This window comes from Branchiostoma lanceolatum, chromosome 3, assembly GCF_035083965.1.
Source record: "Branchiostoma lanceolatum isolate klBraLanc5 chromosome 3, klBraLanc5.hap2, whole genome shotgun sequence".
NCBI classification, from domain to species: domain Eukaryota; kingdom Metazoa; phylum Chordata; class Leptocardii; order Amphioxiformes; family Branchiostomatidae; genus Branchiostoma; species Branchiostoma lanceolatum.
This window is the reverse complement of record NC_089724.1, coordinates 26,078,687-26,104,009: the sequence shown is the minus strand read 5'-3', so window position 1 is coordinate 26,104,009 and position 25,323 is coordinate 26,078,687. Positions and strand designations below refer to the sequence as shown.

General features: G+C 40.3%; 1 protein-coding gene and 1 non-coding gene across 7 annotated transcripts in view; one reads left to right on the top strand and one right to left on the bottom strand.

Moving 5' to 3' along the window:
• Nucleotides 1–17,547, top strand: part of LOC136431232 (transcription factor Sox-6-like) — a 39,763-nt gene extending 22,216 nt beyond the window's left edge. For 5 of the 6 annotated variants that reach the window (XM_066422548.1, XM_066422551.1, XM_066422550.1 and 2 more), the window contains exons 2-9: nucleotides 4,401–5,120; nucleotides 6,124–6,253; nucleotides 6,863–7,162; nucleotides 7,740–8,078; nucleotides 8,662–8,980; nucleotides 9,427–9,597; nucleotides 10,483–10,689; nucleotides 11,975–17,547. In XM_066422548.1, coding sequence (XP_066278645.1) covers nucleotides 4,408–5,120; nucleotides 6,124–6,253; nucleotides 6,863–7,162; nucleotides 7,740–8,078; nucleotides 8,662–8,980; nucleotides 9,427–9,597; nucleotides 10,483–10,689; nucleotides 11,975–12,291 — 2,496 coding nt within the window. In that variant the 5' untranslated portion in view covers nucleotides 4,401–4,407 and the 3' untranslated portion in view covers nucleotides 12,292–17,547. The remainder of the gene's footprint in view (nucleotides 1–4,400; nucleotides 5,121–6,123; nucleotides 6,254–6,862; nucleotides 7,163–7,739; nucleotides 8,079–8,661; nucleotides 8,981–9,426; nucleotides 9,598–10,482; nucleotides 10,690–11,974) is intronic. The other variant, XM_066422552.1, reaches the window with a different exon arrangement.
• Nucleotides 17,548–18,022: 475 nt separating this feature from the next.
• Nucleotides 18,023–18,104, bottom strand: Trnal-uag (transfer RNA leucine (anticodon UAG)). The gene has a single exon. It is a non-coding gene; the product is annotated as a tRNA-Leu (tRNA).
• Between the last annotated feature and the right edge of the window lie 7,219 nt (nucleotides 18,105–25,323).

Genomic DNA, 25,323 nt, shown 5'->3' with positions numbered 1-25,323 from the left:
TCCTCCTTTTTTGTTGGGCGTGTATGCGGCGTCTCATGCAAGAAAACGTGTATAGCAAGGATCGTTGAGTGACCAAGATTGGATTGTGAGAACCGTTGATAATTTGAATATGCTGCGCTGTGTAAAAGTATGACTTAAACGACAACAAAGCATTCAAAAGTTTAAAAATGTGTTCTTTGTCTATGAAATGCATTGAGCTGCCTGTCAAATGTTTGATCGCACAGCGATCATAGACTCCAGTAGAAATGGGATGTTCAATATCTCCACTAGTACCTGAGTGGCCATATTCCAGATTTAACAGTTTAACTACTACTACTAACATAAGCTGTACCCCACAGCCATGCCTTTGATACAATTGTAGTCATAATCAGTCTTGCAGATTTTCAAAAAAAGACTACCGACAGTACAGTATTGACATTTACTATTTCTAGAACTTCATTATACAGTGCTGTATGTAAGTACCCCGTGGCAATGGAAAACCCAGGGGCTCATTTCAACACTCTTGAGCCATTCCTTGCCTTCATATTCCATTATTTACATTTGCTAACTACATGTACATGACATTGTGTAGCCATAATTATACTTACATTTTCTACCCATATTTCAAGCTGTGGCCACCGATAGCAGACCCACACTTTACCAAACCTGCAATAAAAACTCAACATTGACAACACTTTTTCTTGAAAGCAAAAACGTAAGAATTGTCCTTAGAAATTTTATGCAGTGTTGAATTAGGGATTAAAATTTGCATTTTTGATGGTCGTACTGAGAATAAGGTAGACAGGTACAGCTCCTCTGGGGGGAAGAGAAAGCTACGCGTTACTCTGGGAGCTAATGATATGTACATAATAGACGGAGGAGTCAACACGTGACAGCGGCGATCACACCAATGTAGGTCAGGCGGAATCCCCGCTGGTGATGTAGATGAACCCGTAATGTGTCGAGCTTCTTTAGAGAGCTGCGGCACCCGCCATAATCACACCTCCCCCGTACGGAAAGATGTCGGCTTTATTAGCACAGCCACCTACGCTCCTGATATATGCAATCCTTGATGGCCATAATGTACGTGTGTATCATTAAATGGATTACTCCTCTTTTCTTTGACAGCTGAGAAGTGCAGGGAACTCTAAACATAATCTAGCTAAGCTTTCTTCATCTTTTTCTTTTGAATTTTATGAGTTGTCTGGTTTCTGATTTGGCTTCATATACCCGAAGATGATAAAGTGTCAAATATGGCCATAACCACCCCAAACAAAGGGCAGAGCTATTTATTAAATTATACGGTTGTCTGGATTATGGTGAATTATTCCCCACACCCCTGTCAACGACTCCACCGCACCCCTACAAATTCGCGCAACTTCAACGGGACTTGAACGCACATAAAAGCGTGCCATTTTAAAGATACTATTTCAGAGTACATAAAAGTTTATGTGTGTTGATGTTTAGTGCTTGAATACTATTTTGTCTTTGGGGAAGTGAAAACTGGATGCGCCCTTTTTCCCTGATATATTTGCCTGGGTGCCCTTGGTTAGCCATCACACATGGAGAACATATGTTGCTGTAGCCTTCGAAAGGTTAGGGCATGGCTGCACTGGAAGTGGAACTGTGGCAAATTGGAATCAGTTATTGGAGTCAACCTGTTTCGGTCGAAACGTATCGATGCTCCGTTTTTTCTCACTCGAGATCATTTCTGTTGACGGGTTCATTACAAATGTATATTGATATTAATGTCTGGATAGGTAATGAGCTGGTATTACTCAAAAATGTTGATAATGAGAGAACTTATCATCATTATTTTGTGTAGAAACATGGAATTATTCTGAGTATGCCGATATGACCACTGACAGATCTGAAAACTGTTATCTGATGTCCAAAAAGGACCTGAGTTAGAACTAAGATTTATAATTTCCTAACCTTTGTACCATTACAGAAATTGTTGGAATTTTTGTTTTAGAATTTGATTGATTTGAGTCTCAATCTCCTCCTGCTGTGTCGGCTGACAACTACTAGTAGCTAACGGACTTATTATGATGATGAATATCATTAATATATCATTATTCTCTCTCTGAAAACACTCCCATGCTACCATGCACTCATTTTCCCTTTGGTCCTAATAGAGAAAATTTGCCCAGTTCTAAGAGCTACAGGGTACTGTTGTACATGATTCCTGATACGATAGTTGTGTCCTGATAGAGAGAAAAAATTGTCTGGTTCTGCAAGCTCGTTGCGCCTTGTCCGGGCAGCTGTTTAATGTGCAGACAAACGAGGAGGGACAGAGTGTATTGTGTGCGGAGCTGCCTCTGTTGTTCATTGTGTGTTTTGGCCCTATTGTGTTGTCCGCCCACACTACTGAGTACTACTAATCACAACAAGGGAAACAGCTGCTTCCCCATTGGGACAAAATCCACCTGTTGCGCCCTTGTGACAGGAGCGTGCCATCCCAGGAGAGGGGGGGTCCACGTTTTTCCCGTTAACGATGTTTGCTCGCAAGCCTCTTTGCTGAATGAGTTCAGCTTCGCATACAGAAATTCACAGATGTTCACGCATTCTGACAGGAAAAGGAAAACATAGCTGACTTTTCATACCCAATAGAGTAAAAAATTGATGATTGCACTTCTGCTGTATCCCCTATATGATCTTGGTATATCCCCTGCTTCTGTAAAGAACAGCTATTCAGGCCCCAAGGAACAGCCAGTCTTTTGTTACACTGACATAATTAGCTCAAGGGGAGGTCCATTTGTGACTAGGGGTGGTGTATCACAGCGTTCAAAGCGGAGTGCTATAGATCATATTTTCCCTCTGTGTACAGTTCTTACATTACCTTTATTCTAGACGCAGCAAATTTTCCTCACATATCTTTACAATTATTGTTTTTCATCAGGCATTATTTTTACCAGAGCTAGTACTGTGAACACGCTCTCCCCGATAGCCCATTCACTTTCTCCCTAGTCGTTACAATAGGGCCATTGAAAATTGATATTTCATAAATGGACTGTACCAACTGGATCTCGTGTTGGGAAGTCGGCTTGAATCAAATGTGAAGTTCAAAGTCATGAGATAGATGTGATGTTGAAATTGATCATAAAAGCATTTCTCCGCTTACATGCATGTAACTGATAAAGAAATGTCTCCTGTTATATGAAAAGGGATCTTTGTATTTTAACATATTATTACCCCCTAGCCATGGGAGGAATAGAACAGCCCGTGATTTGCATATGGCCCTTTGTTAGTGCCATAAAGAGGCCTAAGATTGGAGACACCATTCAGTCAAAACCATTTTAGTAGAGTGAATTTGATGGGAGGAAGGTACACTAGAGACTAGCTTTATCAACCGGAGGCCTTGTCAGTCGAAAAGGTTGGGGGGAAAATTTGGTACCATCTACTTCAGTTTTCCATGTGCTTTTTTGTATTTGTTTTTTAACGGTGAGTTGTTTTTTTCTAGATTCATCACCAAATTTATTTTGGTTTTTACAAATTTTTGAGTAATATTCTTTCTCAATGGTATGATGTTTTTTGTCCCAAAAAAATCTGTTTTGTTTTGTTTTCAATATTCTGCATTTGAATGGCTGTGCAATATTCCTTTTGTGATTCATATGTCTTGTTTCCTCTGCTGTGATATCTCTAGCCTGGAGGATGGTTGTTATTATGATGTTGATGAAATGATGTTTTCCTCTTAGTCTTGCTCTGGGCATTTTGTTCAAAAACGGTTTTCTCTTTGCCATCTTATCAAATAGCGTTGTGAAGACCCGATAGTGCTAAAGAGAGTCCAGGTATATGCTGCTGTCAATGATTTATAGATTTTTCTTTGATGCGGCGTATGATTTCGTATAAAAAGAAATGCCATGAAATTGATACATTTGTGCAAGCTGTTGTGAGAGCGTCAGTTGTACCGCTGCTTTGTTGTCCATTGCCAACAAAATTTGATCCTTTTGTTATCATTCTAGAAGAGAGCAAAAATCTTTCTGACCTTTGATTTTGATATTTTTTAATCCTTTTTGTTTTTCCTTGAAACTGCAATTACAGGTAAATCATACTAAATATAGAACTAGATGTGTGTCTCACAACAAAGCCAAATCAAAAAAAATATGCTATTGTTAAAGCTCCATGAATATCATCTTTCCTTGCTTTAGTAGAAGATAACTGATTTGAAGTTTTCACGCTCAGCCCAGAAGATGATTTCCCCATGTTCTCTGTGTGTTATAAATGTAAAACCTGACAGCCTCCTGCACTCTGTCTCATACAAAAGACCCAACGCAATTTGCTCCAACCCAGATGACACTCCAACAATGGGACTCTAACAATTGTTTCTAGCGAAGAACGCACCTATTCTGCAGCTACTGAATAGAGGAATCTGAATCATGCTTATACTGACGTCAATGTTGTATTTTCTGTTGCTACAGGCCAAAAATGGGTGAGAAGCGACCAGCGTCACCTGAGTTTGACAACACAGTAAAGCAACAGAAACTCCAGGTGGACTCGGACGCAGAAGCTCAGGACGAGAATCACGACGCCCGCGAGAAGATCGCAGAGGAGGAAGAGACAGACAGGGAACAAGAACTGAACGAAACCAATGGGGTATCGGGGGAAACAGATAATCTAGATCAGGATTTGAGCACAAACGTACTATACAGTGAAGAGGACTCTAAGACTAGAGCACAGACTGAGGTGTTTGATCTAAGTCGACCAAAGAACCGAGAGAGTTTCGCAGGCACGAGCCCGGGAGCGAAGGAACGAGGTAGCGATAGGAAAGAGGATGTGATAGAGAGGAGGAAGACAAGCCTACTTAGTGTTGTCGACAATCTGAAGCAGAGAAAGATGGAGGAGGTACGCGTGAAGATGGAACAGATGGAAGAGGAGCTGTACATGAACGGCGGGGCCGCCGGGAAGGGCGAGCTGGAGAGACGCCGCGACGAGACGCGGGACAGGATCGTGAGCGGGCTAGGCGTGGTGAGCGCAATGGCGGAGCGGTGGCGGGAGCAGGACGGGGCCGACACGGAGAGGCTGACCCTGGAGGACCGGGAGCTGCGTCTGGCGGACAGAGAGCAGCAGCTGGCGGAGGTGCTGGAGCAGCTCAGGGCACTGAAGGAGCAGCTGCTGACTCAGCAGGACGAGATGAACAGGTGGGCAGGAGGGTTTACTGGACGGTCTATAGAAACACAAAACACACTTCCTGATCTCATGACAGATGCACTAAACATACATGCATGTCTGAAAGCCGTTCTTTCATCAAGCCATCTCTCAAAGTACATGTAACAGTAGGTTGTTTCCCTGTTGGTTAATGCTAGTAGCAGTTTAATGCGAATATTTGTAGTCTAGAATGTACAGTTTTAGATAAATGCATGAACAAATAGATACAGTCATGGACAAATGTTTTTGAGGAAAGATTCAATGGGCTTTAGGCTAAGGAATAAAGATGCCTCACACTTTAAGAAATTTGCACAAAATGCAGGTTGAGGGCCTCCCCCTCTGTGCTGTTCCATGGTGCACTACATGTAGGGTCAGCTGGCAAAGCCTTGTCAAATTTGTTTGGCTGTGGAAAAAGCAAATACAAAAGTGTAGAAAAAAAGATAACCTAGGGATCCTGAAAATGAGAGTTGAGTTTCCCTCTGTGCTGTTCCATGGTGCACTAGGGTCAGGTGGCAAAGCCTTGTCAAATTTGTTTGGCTGTGGAAAAAACGAGTACAAAAGTGTAGAAAAAAAGATAACCTAGGGATTCTGAAAATGAGAGTTGAGTTTCCCTCTGTGCTGTTCCATGGCGCAGTAGGGCCAGCTGACAAAGCCTTGTCAAATGAATTTGTTTGGCTGTGGAGAAGACAAATGTGAAAAAAAAGATGATCCTGAAAATGAGAGTTGAGTTTTCCTCTGTGCTGTTCCATGGTGCAGTAGGGCCAGGTGACAAAGCCTTGTCAAATAAATTTGTTTGGCTGTAGAGAAGACAAATGTGAAAAAAAGATGATCCTGAAAATGAGAGGTGAGTTCCCCTCCCTTTGCTGTTCCATGATGCAGCAGGGCCAGCTGACAAAGCTTTGTCAAATGAATTTGTTTGGCTGTGGAGAGGACAAATGTGAAAAAAAAGATGATCCTGAAATTGAGAGTTGAGTTCCCCTTTCTGTGCTGTTCCAGGGTGCAGCAGGGTCAGCTGGCCAAACAGCAGCAGCAGCTGGAGATCCAGCGCCAGCAGCAGGAGCAGATCCAGCTGCAGCAACAGCAGCTCCTGCAGCAGCAGCAAAAGATTCACCTGCTCGAGCAACAGGTAGGTGTCGTTTGTGGATGGTTTGGATCTATGTTCTGAACGAGTCACTAAAGAGAGGTGTTGGTGTCAGTGTTTACAGTCTTCTACAAGCAGCAGAAAAAAAAACACCTACTGGAAAAATAGGTTGGTGTTTGTAGATGGTTTGGACCTAAGTTCTAAGCGACTCACAGGAGAAGTGTTAGTGCTTACACTTTTCTATAGTATAAGCAGCAACAGTAGAAGATACATATGGAGAAACATGTTAGTGTTGTTTGTAGCCTTTAGGTGGTCTAGACCTAAGTTCTGAATGAAGTCACTAATTAAAAGAGAAGTGTTAGTGTCTTGTTAGTGTTTACAGTCTTTGAAAATACACCTGCTGGAGCAACAGGCTGGTAACTTTGTCTAACTGTGAAAAAAAATTGTATGTCTTCTCAAAATGTACATGTGAAATCACCACCAGCAGGCAAACATTCCCCTTTATCTCTAGAGTGAATGTGCAGATGTCTGTGCAAGGTTTTCATGCTTTCTTATTAGACATCATACATGTATATCTCATCTTATATTTCATGCTTTCTTATATTTCTTGTATGGCATCTACGATGTATGTTCTTATTGGCCTTCCCTCCCCAGATCCAGGAGCAGTGTAACAACGCTGCAGCCGGCCAGCCCTTCATGAGAATCATCCCGGTGTTCCCTCACGACCAGGCCACGGCCGCGGCGGCTGCAGCGGCGGCCGCCGCGTACTACCCGAGCATCCCTCGCACCCTGCCCTACGGCACGGCCGACCAGTACCCCGTGGCGCTGTCCCCCGCGGCGGCGGCACGGCTCCAGATGGCCGGCATCCAGCCCAACCTGGCGCTGCACTCCCTGGGGTTGGACCCGCGTCTTCCAGTCACGGCGGGGTCCCTACCCCTCACATCCGTCCCACAGGTGAGACTCAAGTTGTGTATAAACGAAACTAAACTTGGTGTCTTATTTTAATCTGTTTGCGCTTTAAGTTATTTCAAGTTCGTGATATTGTAGTTAATGTTTTTGATAAGTGAATTGTATGTGATGGCACATTTCTTTAACCATATTCCTGTGAAATGTCACATGCAGAGTCGTGACAAATAATCTGAATCTGAATCAGGTGCAGAGACTGTCAAGTCGTTGAAATCGAATATGTATAACGAAACTAACATAGTGTCTTATTTTAATCTGTTCCCTCTTAAAGTTATTTCGAATTCTTAATATTACAGTTAATCTTTTTAATAAGTGAATTTTACGAATCATGAGCTCCTTCGTTAATGATGACGCACTTCATGTGCATATTTCTATGAAATGTCACACGCAAATTCATTGTAGCATCTTGCCTTTCATTTTATTTTCCATAATGTACAAGTGGCGGCAAGAATATGAGTTGAGAACAACTTGAGTCTGCCGTCACTTTGTCCATTTATATGTATTATTTGATGTCTTGTTTGAATTTTCAAAAAATGTCATGAATAACAATCCGACTCTGAATTAGGTGCACAAGCCCGAGCGGTCGGAGAGCACGTCTCCCGGGCGGGCCAGCACCCCGCAGAGGAGCACCGCCCAGTCCACCAACTCCACCACGCCTCAGCTCCACAGCATCCTCGTCAACAGCACTGCCAATCCCCAGCCTCTCAACCTCTCGCAGAAGGCACAGTCGTCCTCGCCGGAGAAGAAGATGGTCACCACGACGACAACGTCTCCGACAGCGGGGGCGAAAGCGCCGAGCCAGGCCACGGTGTCTGCTCCGCAGACGAGAGCGCTTCTGCTGAACAGTCTGTCGCCGACGACCAGGGCACAGCTCATGGCCCACGACTCACAGGCAGCTCTTCAGGTAGGACAGCACTGCCCCCTGTCTGAAGAATCCTGCACTGCAGGCACTCCAACTAGTCAGGCTCTTGGCCAACTGTTCATCAGTCACTGTAGAATCAAAGCTTTTCATAAGTGGTTTTCAAACATTGTCTCCAAAGCATTATGGAGTGATTACTGAATGCCTTGTGTTGCCTCTGGAAAGAGTTATGAATGTTAAGAAGACATGGTTCCATCTTTTCCTTTGAGAAGAGTGTGAATCGGAGAGATCACTGTTGAGTACAATTAGTTTTCTTTGTTTTTATAGGTTTGCTTGTATATTTATACTTTCTGTAACAAATTTTTTCTTTGATGCATTGATGAAGGTTAGACATTTAGGTTAGAAAATATACAACTCAACAGGACTGTATCCAGCTTTAATGTTGTTAATTTTTACTGTCATTTAAGCTTGTGAATGTACATTTTCAGGAAGTTCTTGTCAACTTTTGACAATAAGCTAATTTTCTGTCCCAAAACAGAAGGGATGGGTTCTGGAGTCAATTCAATCTCCACAACTGGATAAGTGTTCCTTGTTGAATAAATTGATTTTTTTTTCCATCTCTGCTCAGGCGAAGCAGCAGGCTGAGTTGGAAAGACTGCGGTCGGTGGGAGTCCTGACTACCACAGCGCACATAAACGGCCTGTCCCAGCAGACCTCGCCGACGGCGGAGGGCGGGAAGGGCATGGACAAGGAGAAGATCGCTTTGGAGGCGCTGACCCACCAGCTCTACATGCGCCAGATGACCTCCGGGAAGGTCGGCGGGGAGGGGCCGTCCTCGGAGCTGACCCAGAAAGTGAAGGAGCCTGGGAAGATGGTGATAGACCTGACCTCGGAGGAAGCAGCCGCGTCCAGTCATCATCGTGAGCTGGATGCAGACGGCAGGCCAAGTAAGTACTCGCACACACAGCCCTATTACCTTGTCATTTGTTTGCTTGTTTGTTTGTTTGTTTGTTCATGAGAACTCAAATTTTGTTTGTACCTTTGTTTATTCATTAGAAGCTCAAATCGGCATGCAGGCCCTTTTTGTTGTCTTTTTCAAATAGATGTTACTTACATATGTGCAATCTCACACTTTTAAAAATCAAATATTGATCTTTATGTACATTGTAACAGAAAGAAAGGTGCAATAATGCTAAGGAAGATTTACCCAAGTTATGGACTTTACCACTGTTACAGTTTTCTTGAGAAGTGAAAATGAATGGTTGAAAATTTGTCTATTTGACATGCTGAAAATGAGTTTCCAAATAGAAAAACCTGAAGTAAAATTTAGGTACTGAGACATAACTGGCAACGTGATAGTTGTATATTAAAGGATGATATTTTCCTCTCCCAGATCCCCACATACAAGAAGCCAGGATCTACCGAGAGGTCAGAGGTCGCACGGTGAGCGAGCCCCACATCAAACGTCCGATGAACGCCTTCATGGTGTGGGCGAAGGACGAGAGACGCAAGATCCTGCAGAGCTTCCCCGACATGCACAACTCTAACATCAGCAAGATCCTTGGTGAGCTTTCAGCAGTTGTGAACCGGCGTGGGACAGCACTGCCCCCTGTCTGGAGAATCCTGCATTGCAGGCATTCTAACCAATCAGGCTCTTGGCCAACTGTCCATCAGTCACTGTAGAATCAAAGCTGAATTACTCTATTCAGCTATGTTAAAAAACCTTAAGCCCCCCTCTCACTGGACCCATGGCACGCTGGCTGCGTCCTAAACTGGATTTATGTTACCCTTGACTTTATAATGGGAATATCATTCAAAACCTACAAGTATGACCAAAAAAGACAAACAAAACACACAAAGCTTAAAAAGATTTGTTTTTTGTCGATGAAATTCGTTGAATGCTTTGTCAATTCAATCAGCTGCAGCGACGACGCCAGCGTGCCGCGGGTCCAGTGAGAGGGCGGCTTTAGATTACATGTATTTGCCAGAATTCTTAGGAAGAGTGACTGATCAGGCTTAAAGCCTCAGCTAGAATAGAATGTATATCGACATGTGACATCAAAGAAGAAAAATTCTTTGTATGATATTCCAATTTATAGAGGAAATTTAGTTTTCTTGAATCTTTGGGAGCACATCCTACTATTTGAACAATGGAAGGAAAAGGAAACAAATTAGTAGAAACTTAGCTCCATGACTTGGATAAAGTACAGCTTTAGCCTGGGTGGGGTGGTGCTAATTTTGCTTGGCGTCAAGGTCACTTCATAGTGCTGCGTTCCTCAAGTCTCCTTTGCTTGGTGACTTATCTGCGTCTCTTCCCACTTATAAATAATGAACACAAGGCATCCCTAGTCATCACCTGTTCTTAAATAGATTGCTATACGCCACCTCCACTTCCGCGGAGACTACATGCTTTGATATGATTAAAATAATGACAAATCTTCTCCTGTAGGTTCTCGCTGGAAGTCCATGTCGAATCAGGAGAAGCAGCCATACTACGAGGAACAGGCGCGCCTCAGTAAGGCTCACCTCGAGAAGTACCCAGACTACAAGTACAAACCCCGTCCCAAGCGAACCTGCATTGTGGATGGGAAAAAGTTGAGGATAGGTAAACGAAAAGCATCATTCATTGGACAAGAGAGGGCCTGGCTCCTTGCAGGTAGTACAATCGTGCTTGTCGTATCAACGTGGGACTAACCCAATATCGGGGGCCGCATTTGTCCAGTTTCTGTCCGACCCAACTACCGTCACAGCATGCACCTGACCAAAAATATGTACTTCTTAAAAAAACTTCTCTTTCCTTATTCTGCAGTTGGTAAATTGTAAAAAAATATTTTCAAAATTCCTCACATTGTACAATTTCAAATGCAGCATTACAAGCAGCTGTTTGGAAACTTTTTGACTGAAACAATGGGGTAACACTAACAAATGTTTTCATTCCAATATTTACGATGTATTGTTTCTGTTTGGTTGACTCCTGTTGGTTTGTACCTAACAGTCACCTTATTTTACCCATTATGTACCATTCTTTTTTGATCCGGTGCCTATTTCTATGACATGCTGTTGAGTTTCTGTTTTGTTGTGTTCATTATACGTGTTGTAACATCTACAATCATCCCAAAACATGTTTTACACATCTGTTGTTCTATACCACAAAACCACAACCCCACACATTCGATGCAGTTATGAACTTGGCTGAAGTGTCACAATGAGCACATCTTGGACACTCCTGACATAAAAGATTACCCCCCCAAGCCAGATAAACCAAGAACAGTTACAAATTTCACAAGAAGTCCGCCCGTCAGCATCATTTCCCCCCGAAATATGTTTCAGTTAAAGTTGCTTTGATTTCTGCATTCCAGCTAATTTGTCCAACTTCTGCCCCCCTCCCCCCTCAAGTGTTGGATTTTGGCATGGTGCCCCTGAACAGGGCTGTCTGACCTTGATGCATACAAGCATGGCTTCACTGCCTGCAGGGCAGCTGTCACTTTTCTACATACCAACATCAGTGTTCTACTAACCTGTGTGTTATTGTCTACAACTGTACATGTAGCTGTGTCTTTGTGCGTGTGCCTTGCATGATATGTTATGCATGTTAAAATGTCTGTGTACTTACTTGGAATTGATTGTGTTGCTTTTTGTTTTACCATTGTCAGAATTGTGATGAAATAATATCACAGTTAATTTTGAACCATTTTCTTTTCAAACTGATTTCTTGTTGTAAAGATGTAAGCATTTGCTATGTTACAGTGTACATCCGCAAATTTTCTTACATTTTCTTTTGAGACTTTTGATCCCTTTGTTATATGTGTATTATGTGATTATTGAAATGTGGTGATGATAGATTTTGCATGAATTTAAAATGAAGTGAATGTCATAATTTCCAATCATTGTTGAGGAAGGTACTTGTCGTAACCCTTGACCTCTTTGACCCTTGCCCCCAGGGGAGTACAAGTCCCTGATGCGAGCCCGTCGTCACGAGGTACGCTCGGCTCTCTACCAGCAGGCCCAGGTCGACCACTACACTGCGGCGCAGATCGCTCAGATCGCTGCCGCGAACGCCGCCGCCGCAGCCTCCGGAGTCTCCACGTCAACCATCAGCCAATCGGTGAGCAGTATTGTCACCACGGCGACGGGAGCGGGCTTGAGCGTGAGTGACGTGGCGAGCGCGGGAACCTCCGTGTCGAGCACGGGCGCAGAAGCGATGCCGGTGATCACACACACGTACTCCTTAGAGACTGGCGTGGCCTCGCAAGACTGAGGAAAGGAGGAGAGGCGGCAGTGAAGAAACAAGACAAAACTGTGGTCACGATGCGATGTTGTAAGAAGAAAAGAGTCGTGGTTTGAGTACAGAGAAAGTTGTTGGTCTGTGGGCGGTGTCAGATGTGATGTCATATGTGTGGACTGTCGTGGTGTGGGTTGCCATCCAGTGTGTCACGTTGAGCTGAGTTTAATACAGAAAGTAGATATCCTTCCTTTGCTAATTCACAGTTCTTATTCGCTCTGTTGTTCAAACAGAAAGAATCAGTATTTTGGCTAAAGCATCTCCTAATTAACTACAAATTTGTAGTAGAGGGGATGCTTAAAAGATATATCAATGAGAAAGAACAGATTTTTTCATTCACACAAAGCCCACTTGAAGTAGGCTTTAAAATCTTCTTCTGTCTTGAAATACCTATCTTAAGCTCAGACATATTGTAATGGCGGCCTAGTTGTAAGAAGGTCTGTGGTTGGTTTGTAGTGGAGAGCCCAGTGGTTGGTCAGATGTAAGAAGGTCTGTGGTTGGTCAATTTGCAGCCCAAGGTTATGTGTGTTGTGCATTGCAGTTGGTTGCAGAGTGAGGTTTTTAATTGCCAGTAATTAGTTAATCAGATCTTAAAGTGTTTGGGAACACAGTTATAGTGATATGATTATAAGGTATGATGATACCTTTATTGAATTCTGAGAGCTTGCAGAAAAATTATGTATGAATTTTGCAAGTATATATGTCACTAGCAGCATGTAGTGCAAACAGTGGATTTGATCATAGATGCTAAAATTATAACTGACTGAGTCTTTCATAATTTTTTTGAAAGTCAAAACTACACAGATGAATTTATTCTACTTTCAAGTTCAAGAATATGATTTGACACAGTGTTAAATTCCAACTGACGTAACTTAAGTTGACGATGTGTAAGATATCAAGCGATAATGAAATCCAGTACAGCTGAGAGGAAGTGTTGAACGGTAGTGGTTTTCTGAAGATGGTTTGTAGGATAGTGCAGTGCATATGGTTATACTAAACCGACTCTCTTTGTGTGTGGGAGAGATACTTGTCAAGGGCTCGAAGCTGTTTGTATACTCGCATCTTGAGCGTTTTGCTACAAGTAGGAAAGACAAAGTAAAGTAGTAACAGACAAGCGTAAGGAACCGAAATGAGATAATAAGAGTTTTCTGAGTGCTACTTTTCAATCAGAAGCCAAAAATTAAGACTAATCAGCTAATGAAAGATAATCAGTTACTACATTTGTATACCTCATTTATGAAATGGAATGATATGATAGATTGGAAGTGAGTCTTCCAGAAATTTATGACGATGGTTGCCAAAAAAGGTATGTGCCACTCAGTAAGTTTCAAGACAAGAATTTAGTATTTTCTTTTTATATTGTATTCTAATGTATTTTGTAACATTCTCTAAGAGAGGTAGATATGGGTATTGTTTTTGTTTGTTTCGTGTTGTCTGCCAGCAGTTTTTAAAATGTACATTCTTCGGTCACCCTTTGTTGAATATTTTACAGGTTTTTAGAAACTCAGGAATATATGAAAGAAGAAGCATATTGTGATGCCAAATTTTCTCAGTAATTCTATGATAACAAACACTCTAGACTATCATTTGACCACTTAAATGGTTTATATACCCTCAAAACTAGAGGGATATATACGGTCGTATTTATGTGCCATTTTATTTTTGTAGTAGCTTTTGTCCAACAGTAGATATTCATGTCGATATAATGAAAAAGTATAGTTATGTTTTGTGCTCTGTTTGGTATATATATCTATATCTATATTGTATCTATATCTATATTGTGCTATGTTTTTTCCTGACTGTAACAGTCATTGGTGGAGTGCAAACATTATTTGTATACCTCGTGAAACGTTTGTACACTTGCAAGTAGTGCTATACAAGAAGTGAAAAAAAAAACAACGGCCATCAAGTTGGTGCTTTGTGACAATGTTTCCTGTAAGCTGTGTCCGACGGCCTGGTCACCCCCATGCTGCAACATGGTACATCCCAAACGTAATCCAAGGAAATGGAATATTGTGCATGATATTCTCATCCATCTTCCAATCATCAAAACATCCCTATTTTGAAATGGATCGTACCGTTTTTGATACACATAGGCAGTGAAGACTGTAACAAAATTTGTGAGCGGGGGTGAGCAGGTTAGGACGGAGCTGTACAGTTTGCAGCAAACTTTGTAATGTGGTTCAGTAGTGCCTCGCTAGTACAGTAGTAGATACCTTGTAACATGAGAACTTGGTTCTTGTGACTGCTGGCCACCTGGCATTACTCCTCGGTACTACAGCTGGAAAAAAGCCATTGTGGTTTCGTTGATTATTCTCTTCAAAGCTGTAGTAGTGGTCACCCCTTTGTCATGAATGGAGCGTGCCGCCTTTAGCAGAAGTGTAACACTAACAAGGGACACAACCATTCTGATGAGAGGGGGTGATGAGGAAAAATGCCAGGCAGCCAGCATTTTGTGGTTTGTGTGAATGGTTCAAAACAAAAGCCAAGTGTGACAATATTGTATTGTATGTACCGTGGCTCTGCCATAGAATCTACCTCTAGTCAACCATATAGAGTTTTACTATATCGTGGTGGTTTATCAAGAATTGATGCTTACGAAAGTCCTATTTTTGTAATTCAATGATGAGATATCTTGTAATTGTTGTTCTGGATAATGTATGTTTGCTGTCTTCACAGTGCTACCACTCGACTTGATGCCCAGTGTCTCTCCTTCCTGAAAATGTGAACTTTTTAAAAACTACAAGCCCAAAGGTTGGGGAGTGGGGGTAAGCATGTCATAGCTGTATCAGAAAATTCTCCAATGTCAAGTGATCTTGGAAATAAGCAGGAGCCAGGTTCACAATTCTTGATATCTGTTTCAGATACCTGTCATAAATGTCTTTCTATGAAATAGATGTTTCAGCTACTTAAAGCTCCTCCCCCTCCCTCTTGAAGAATTCTCTAACAAGCACCATGAACCCTAAAAGATTGAATATTTTTTAGAGTTGGTCCTGCTTTTCAGTGTGATCGGGAGAATCCAAAATGTAGTAAATTGGGTGGATGATGTATGACCAGTAATGCTCACCAAGTAACCAATGATAATGAAACGAACTCCAGTTAATGTACATGTATGCTCTGTAAAGCTGTTTTTCTCTGGCCAGAATTTGGACCTGCTTCAAAGTTTGATATGACTCCACAGGAGTTCCATATTGTGTGATAACAATGGATAGACCAGTCCCAGAACCTCTGTATTTTTCCATAAGAATTTGATGTCAGACCTTTGACAACGTAGATTGCCTTGTGAACTTGTAAAGCTGGTATGGTACAAACAAACATTCTTCCACACACAGTGTTCTGATCGAGTGTACATGGCCTTTTCCACCCCCTGCCCACCCCTGCATTGATAATGCCAAAGTCCGTAAACGTGTCCTTGTAAAGTGGACCGTCCCAAATGAAGGGGTAAAAAAATCAGTGTTATTTGTTGACCACTACAATTGAATTCCAGGGGTAGGCAAGCTTTGTTCACCAATTTTCAGTGTTAGAAAGAAGCTGATACTTCTGCCTTGCATTTGCTAATAAACCTCTTAATGGTTTGCGCTTTACACCTAAACCTTTACTGCTATTCCAATGTCTACACATACATGTCTAAGGCATAGTATATCCTGCTACCATACCTTAAGATAGCCTGAAATCCATCCTTGTTCAGCTTGTGTCTATTGAACAACGACGGTTGGATCAGAGACAAGCTGCACAAGGATTGGTGTCAGGCTCAACCCTACAGCGTCAAAACAGAAGCAAAATCTCTCAACCTGTTGATTAGAATTATAAAGTTAGCAGAACACCTGTAAAAGTTGCGCTAAAGGGAAAAAAAAAAGCAGGGGTGACTGAGGTTTGGGTAGACAAGGCTGATATTTGATCAGACGGTTGTCCGCACTTACCCCAGCAACCTTCATTGGCCAATAGATCCAATGTGAAAACAAATGTCCACTAGCTTGATTATTTTACAGATGGTAACCTGTGAAAGTTGCTATGTATGAGTATAACGTGCCCCCCTCCCTCCTCAGCAACTTAGATATGGATAGTTCAAACATGAAGCAGTCATTGAAACACAAACATCGATACAGAATCCTCAGCCTGATAACACAAACTAGTAAATAACAAAATAGGTACAATACATTCCAAAGCTTGCATACTACCTCTCACCTCCAGCCCTAACTAGTAACGTTACAAGTTTAGATGTTGTGGCCAGTGTTCGTCCCTTCATTCTTCACAGTATAAAGCGAGTGACCCCCAGTTCCACACGTATATACCACGTATGTTTCATCAAAGACAGAGTCTTTCTACAATTGATGATTTGATCAGCTGCAATGATACTGTGGTGTACTGTTTCCCTATGTCTACGGTGAGGCAGCTTGTAGATGTGCACAATTTTATTATTACTGTTTATCATGCCTAACATCTGCTTGACAAGGTGTGCTATATCCTAACCACTTGTAAGTCGAGCAGATGGTTGGATGCTGATAACACAACTAATCTCTACATTAGGCCACACCAATTTAATTTATTGGTTAACAGATTTTTATTTTCCAAAATAAAATTGTTTTGTTTTTTTTGGAAAATAAAAATCCGTTAACCAAGAAATTAAATTGGTGTGGCCTTAGTACTCTATGTTAGCACAGTCTTCAGTTTATTTCAGGTTTTATTCAGTTTGTACTACCTCTGTATTAGTTAATTTCAATTGGTGCAGTTTTTTAGTTGAACGTTTACTGTTACATTTCTCATTTTAGATAGATTCAACTCGCTAGATGTAGCGTTACCTCAACTTTACTGTATACTGTGTCGGGGGGTGTCCAAAAGTACTGGGGCGGTTCGATTCCCCAACTATGAGAAACTTCTGCTCATAGTTGGAACAGAAAAAGTTGGCCAAGTCAAATGTTCTCCATGTGTGTTAGACTCTCGATGTGCTCTACAATATAAAGTCCAGGTTTGCCTTTTACCCCCCCCCCCCCCAGATGGAATTCTTCTGACTTCTTATTACATGTACATACATGTCACACTGCTGTTTATGAATGGAGATTTTAATATAGAGCATTTTATTTTATATCCGCTCTTAAAAAGTGTATGGAATTGTTGGGTCGCCAGTCCAGGGTATTGCACAGTGTTCCTACTAGTATTACAGGGGAAACGTGGCCCAGTGGTTCTCCCATCTGTGTGTATGTCCATTTGCTGTAATAAAAGAAAACAAGGCAATTTGTTGTGTCAGTGCTGGATTTTGTGTATTGCATAAGACTAGGGCAAGTTCTAGATCTACAAGAATACTTGTCAGTTGTGAACGTTTGCAGGTGACGTGTCACAGTTATGGAATCATTCCTTCCAAACAAGTCTAATATTTTATCCTTACATTGCATGTCATTGATTATAATTTGATGATATCAATCACTACCGATGGTACCTGTCATGATCATAAAAATCTTTATATTATAATATTAGACCAATGATAAAAAGTTGTCCGGTTGTTTTTAGGAAAATCCTCAAACAGAATGGATTAGTACTACATGTAATGGAATGACAGCATTCCATGAGTTGAAGGTCATTGATCAGCTAATTACACATTAGTCTTGACGAGAAGCCGGTCGCGAGTTACAGGATAATCACAATTGGTGAAGACAATGCAATGTGACCAATCTAATCTAAGTGATATGAAAGAAAGTGATAAAATAAATACTGGCAGCGGTGGGATTCGAACCCACGCCTCCGAGGAGACTGGTGCCTAAAACCAGCGCCTTAGACCGCTCGGCCACGCTACCTGTCTGACTGAGGCTACGACGCCTCTTCAGTACTCTAATATGAGTAGTCTGATATGTAAATGCAGAAATGTTCGCGGTGTTTTTATGTTCGCGGTTTTTAACTCTTTACCGCGAACTTAAAACCACCGCGAAAAGCGGCTCCATCGTGTAACTGTAGCGCTGCTATTGTTTCAAACTACCATTTTCTCCCAACCGCGAATTTAAATCCCCGCGAACATTTCTGCATTTACAGTGAGTTTGAAATACCAACGTCATTGACCGATGTAAGTTAGATCTAGACAAATCTGGTGTGAAATGTTGGGCGACAGGAATACGTAAGTCTTTAGAGGAGAGCGGGTTTGCTTTCTTATGGCACCTACCAATTTTATATAATTCAAATACGTTACAAATTGTTAGTTCCATTGGCCAGCGGATAAAAGACATTTACTTCCAAACGTTTCTGAAAGAAATACATAACGACAACAAAGGTGGGGCTTCCAAAAATAAGTTAAGATCATATAGATTATTCAAAACTAGAGTTCCACGAACACATTATCTTCGCCAAATAATCAAGGCTTATTATGGAGAGTGATTGACATTTACGTGCTTATCACCCCCTGCAAATTTGATCATGCACCATACCATTTGGACGTTATGATTGGGCGAATGAGTCCAGTCTAGATGGGGTTAAAAATCATTTGGTGGTACAGGACTAGTATATGTGTACAGTGTGCTGGTACAAATGTATATGTTATAACTGGTCATGAAAAAATATGAGTATGTTGATATTATATGGGCCACAAAGGTTCAATATTGCAGTGTTGTAAGTTGAAAGTGATGATGAAATGGCACAGTCAATATATATGAATAGAATAAATCTTTATTCCATATCATACACATTTTGAAAGACATAGTACATGTACATGTACATGTGACTTTTCCGCACCTAGCAGTGGTGCAGTTTTAGTACAGTGTACTCTCCAAGCAGAGGAGTGGGTCTGGCTGGTTTTTGTCGTGTTTTTAGATGTTTTTGTCAGGCTTTCTATTTTGTCCCCTTTTCATTTATGTCGCCAATCGTGGTGAACAAAAATGCCTAAACTGAACGCGTTAAAAACCAGCAGGACCTCTGCTTGGAGGATAGTTTATTTATTTGACCTACATGTACGTTTATGCAAGGCCATCTGGTTACATGACCTGACAGTCCCATGTCCGATTATGAAATGCAGTGGGTTAACAAACTTTCCTTTCATTACCTTCGCCGAGAAGGTTGTGCAGTGGGTAGCGTTTGTGTGTGTATTTGTTTGTGTGTTTGTAACGTACAGCATAACTCGAGAAGACTTGGATAGATTTTCTTGATATTTGATAGGTGGGTAGGTCTTGATGAGACATGGAAATGATTAGATTTTGGGTCCCCTAGCGGCTTGTTACGGTACAGCAGCGGAACTTCCTGTTTTGATATCTCGTGTTCTGGACATGCTACGCCATGGTCCTGATTTTTGAGTGGTAGATAGCTCTTTGGACGGAGAGTAAGTGGTGTAGGTTTTGGACCCCTAGCGGCTTTTTTGGAACTGCAGGAACAGGTTTTGCTTCAGACTTTGAAATAGAATAACTCAAGAAGGGCCTGATGGATGGTCATGATTTTTGGCAAGTAGCTAGCTTGAGTGATGATGTACATGATTAGATACTTATTATGCAAATCAGTATCTTGTTTGCATAATTAATGAGGAAAGTTTATACATCCGCCAAATTCCATAATAGGACTCTCAAACATGTGACATATGTAACTGAAGATGAGAGAAATATTAATAGATGTCAACTAGTGATAAATTGAATGAGCTTGAGGTGTGTTCTGGAGTTCATTCACACGTGTTATCACAAGTAACACGTGAATCAACTAAAATACTTTTCAGAACACTAACGTTCGATAAATATGGTAAATAGCTAGGGCTCAAGTAGATTTCTCAACACCAGATAAAAGGCGATATTACTCCATAATACAGAGGCAGAATCCACAACCAATATTCATAACCATCAATATTTTAAACGTCTCAATGTTTATGTAAATTTTCATATATATCTATGAATATTAATGAGACGCATATCTATAATACATTTGTGAATTGATAACATATTTAAAAATATTCATGAACGTTCACGTATTTTATGAACATTAGTCCATGGGCCAAGCAGGTTTTTGGTACCAAACAGAGGGACAAAGGGTGACTTACTTTTTTGAAAAGGTTGATTCCTCTACTTTATAATTATGCATGATAACAATGTCAAATGTCCAGCTTTTTAGGAATTATCACGTGATATGGTGACGTCATTAAAATGGACCTCGATTTTTGGGACTTAATTCAGAGGACTGGGACAAAATATCAAACATCAATAATCTTCGGTGAAAATCGGTTTGTAGGCAAAAGATACCACAGGAATCACGAATTAGCATGTTTTTGGTTGATATCTTAACTCTATAAGAAGCTATGAGTCTTTGAAGTCCATTTTTTTGGGTAATTTTGTGTAAAAAATGTATTGTTTACTTTCCAAAATCAGGCATTTATTTGGACCACCTATGGGGTCTTGTGTAATACATTATGTTAATTAAGGGTTAATGACCCGCCCCGAGGGGTATATGGTGTCATAACGCCTGGCCATGTGCTATAACCATCGAATAAAATGGTTTTATGAGGTGGTTATAGCACATGACCAGGCGTTATGACACCATATACACCGAGGAAGAGGCGGGTCATTAACGTTATTATCATATAGCTTATCCAAACTGACGCATATAAGAGTAGACAATTTCTGTTTGACGCATAGATCCCTTATACTATATTAAGAATGCATTTCAGAATTCACATGTCCTTTTTTAACAGAAGATGATGAAGAATATGTACAACTGTTGTCTGATTTATTTATTTCAACCACACAGGATAGGAGGGTCGGTTTCAGGTCAGTCAGAAAATGTTATCATTGAAGAATCTCCCTGCAACATGACCTCAGGTAACCTGAATAGAACACAGGTTCTTTGGCCAGCAGGAAATGGAACGCGCGGAACCTTAGACAGAACGTGGTTTCTTTGGCCAACAGCAAATGGAACACGCGGAACATTTTTGGGAATTTTAAATTTGTTTTCCCTTTTTCATGTATTCTAAGGAAATTTTTAGGAATTCTAAGACAATAAAGATTTTCTTAAACAAGGTTAAGACAAAGATTCATCAAATAGATACCCCCTCTACAAAATGCAACGGTTATAAAGATTTTTTAAACAAGGTTAAGAAAAAGATTCATCAAAAAGATCCCCCCCTCTTCAAAATGGAACGGTTGTGTTCTGACATGACGTCAATAAGTGGTGTGTTATGGCGTGATAACAGACCACTTATTGTGGGCAATGGAGGCTTCTGATTGGTCGACGCCATCTACCTATGTGATAATAGGCCATATCATTTTCTGCATTTTGGGCTTTGAACCAACAAGATACGTCAAAAATATCAGGCGTTATAAGGATTTTAGGAATTACACCCAACGGCCATGGTATCGAATCGCTGCAAATATCGCAATGCATCATGGGTAATTTTAAGAGGGTCTATCTGTAATTATACTTTGTAGCAAAGGACAAAATGTCGATTTTTTAAAAATTTTGGGTGGTGGTAAGAAATTGTAGAAATATGGATAAGTTTTGGGTTAACTGGTGGTCACCGGTTGCCATCGAAACGGTCATTTTTTTTAAAGATGACGAATTTCTATCCGCAAAAGCTCAATCTCGTCCAGAATACACAATCTTTCTCCTACAGAAACGCCACCTAATCAACATATATTCTAAATGCCTGTAACATTTACTTAACATCTTTATCTTAACAATAATTAGATAAATTTGCATAATCATATGTTTTGATTGATTTCTAACATTGACTTTTGGAATTCTTAGCGCTACAAGAAATGTTCATGAACATTCATGAATATTCATGGTCGGTCCATGAACGGTCATGAACATTACTGAAAATTCATGAACATTCATGAACGTTCATGAATATTCATGAATTTTCATAAATATTCATGAACGTTCATGAATATTCATGGCATTTCATGAACGTTCAAGAATTTCATAAATATTCATGAACGTTCATGAATATTCATGAACATTCATAAACGTTCATGAATTTTCATGAATTTAAATGAATTTTCATGATATTTTCATGGATTTTTATGAACGTTCATGAATTTTCATGAAAATTCATGAAAATTCATGAAAATTCATGAACGTTCATGAATTTTCATGAACGTTCATGAGTATTCATGAATTTTCATGAATTTTCATGAATTTTCATGAATTTTCATGAAATTTTCATGAAATTTTCATGAATTCATGAATATTCATGAACGTTCATGAATATTCATGAACATTCATGAACGTTCATGAATATTCATGAATATTCATGAACGTTCATGAATATTCATGAACATTCATGAACGTTCATGAATTTTCATGAATTTTCATGAATTTTCATGAATTTTCATGAATTTTCATGAACGTTCATGAATTTTTAGGAATTTTCATGAACGTTCATGAACTTTCATGAATTTTCAGGAATTTTCATGAATTTTAATGAATTTTAATGAATTTTCATGAATTTTCATGAATTTTCATGAACGTTCATGAAATTTCATGAATTTTCATGAATATTTATGAACTTTCATGAAAATTCATTATGAACGTTCATGAATATCTATGAATTTTCATGAAAATTCATGAAAATTCATGAAAATTCATGAACGTGTACTTCATGAAAATGAATTTTCAGGAATTTTCATGAATTTTAATGAATTTTAATGAATTTTCATGAATATTCATGAATTTTCATGAACGTTCATGAAAATTCAAAGACATTCATGAACGTTGATAAATATTCATGAATGTTCATAATTTTTCAGGAATGTTCATGAACGTTCATGAATATTCATGAATTTTCATAACGTTCATGAATATTCATGAATGTTGATGAATTATCAGGAATTTTCATGAACGTTCATGAATATTCATGAATTTTCATGAACGTTCATGAATATTCAGGAAAAATTATGAATGTTCATGAATGTTGATGAATATTAAGGAACCATGCCCTTGAGTCTGACCTTTTATCATGTGAGTATTTTATTGAAATATAAATCTTCCTTATTGATTGTTTACATTATGCAACCATGTTGTTCGTCTTCATCAACGTCCCTTACAGGTAGAAATTTATGAGCATTCATTCGTCCCTTTTTGACTCATCCAACTAAATAAAACAACTTATCCTTCCTTGTTCGAAACGTAAACACCAAGTGAAGGTTAACATTCTGCATTTGCTCGCAAATGTTGTCCCTCTAGTTAGGCCACAGCAAGTAATTTCTATGGATGACATCAGCGCGCTCATTAATTTTCACCTGATTTCGAAATAAAAAACAAGAAATTTCATTGCCCTTCGACGGTGGTCAACATGCCAAAAATGGGCAAATGTGTCGTAAATGTTGATAGTCTAAGGTGTTTCATTGCATATGAATACCCAGTGAAGTTCCTGCCCATGATGGTATGACCAAGGAGGTTTTATATATCTATATAAAACCTCCTTGGTATGACAAGCTGTTTTCTGCGTTTGTTCTACTTAATTGAGCTGTGTACACATCTTCAAGAACAGTTTAATGTTGACAGTCTAAGGTGTTTCGTTGCATATGAATACGCAGTGTGGTTCCTGCCCATGATGGTATGATAACAAGCTGTTTTCTGCATTTGTTCTAGCAAGGACATATAAATAATGGGGGGGGGGTCTAGTTAATTGAACTGTATATACAAGGTGATTCATCGCATATGAATACCCATTGTAGTTGGTTCAGATGATGGTACAACAAGCTCTTTTCTGCATTTGTTGTACTGTCTATTGAGATGTATACACATCTACAAGGACATGTTTACTGTTGAATCAAGGAGGTTTTATATTATATATGAAACCTCATTGGTTGAATACAGGAATAAAAGACCTGTTGGTCATGATATCATATTTCGTCGCCTCAATTCTTGTTTAACAAGACTTATGATCTAAAAATGTGAAAATATAGGAATCTTTTTTTTGGGGGCCCGCCTTTTGTTTTTTTCGCCCTATCTCATTAATTTTGGAGTCTGCGGAGGATGTCATCCATAAAATTTACTTGCTGTGGCCTTAGCTGGCGTTTCTGTAGGCTAAAGATGGTTTATTCTGGACGAGATTGAGCCTTTGCGGATAGAAATCCGCCGTTTTTTAAAAAGTGACCGTTTCCATGGCAACCGGTGACCACCAGTTAACCCAAAACTTACCCATATTTCTACAATTGGACCAAGGCCTTACCACCACCCAAGATTTTTTTTAAATCGACATTTTGTCCTTTGCTACAAGGTATAATGACAGACAGACCCTCTTAAAATGACCCATGATGCATTGCGATATTTGCGGCGATTCGATACCATGGCCGTTGGGTGTAATTCTTAAAATCCTTATAACTCCTGATATTTTTGACGGATTTTGTTGGTTCAAAGCCCAAAATGCAGAAAATGATATGGCCTATCAACATAATGTATTACACAAGACCCCATAGGTGGTCCAAATAAATGCCTGATTTTGGAAAGTAAACAATACATTTTTTTACACAAAATTACCCAAAAAAATGGACTTCAAAGACTCATAGCTTCTTAAGGTTCCGGTTCGGAATTGTTTTGACCAAGGACCTAAGTAGTGCGTGAAGATAAGACGCAAATCCTAGGTTTTCTCGTTAGTTTTGGCTCCCGATTTTTCGGCTATTGCTATAGCAGTGCGTTATCTTTTATATTTCCTGAAAAACCCGATCTTCGTAGCGTTTTACGGTTTCCGAGTTTTGGTCGTCCGCGGGTACTTCCTGGTATTAGTGCGCGATGACGGTAACGCGGCTTTGTCGCCTGATTACCCGAATCGTGCGTTCTATGTGCGTTTTGCGTGGTTTCGCACCATCGGGGATTGCGGAAAACGTATCCTCACGATTTTTTTGCGTTTCGGCGCATGCGCGCCGGAACGCATTGTCCTGGCTTTTACCTTGCAGGCAGGAACCAGGGAAGCTTGGTTCAACACTGTGTCGCACACAGTAAGACCTTATATGGCAATACGTTCCCAAATCCTTGTATAGCCGTTGCCTTATATGGCAAGAGAGCACGAAAAGGCAGGCAGGCTAGATTTGCATGTGACACAGGAGGGCGACC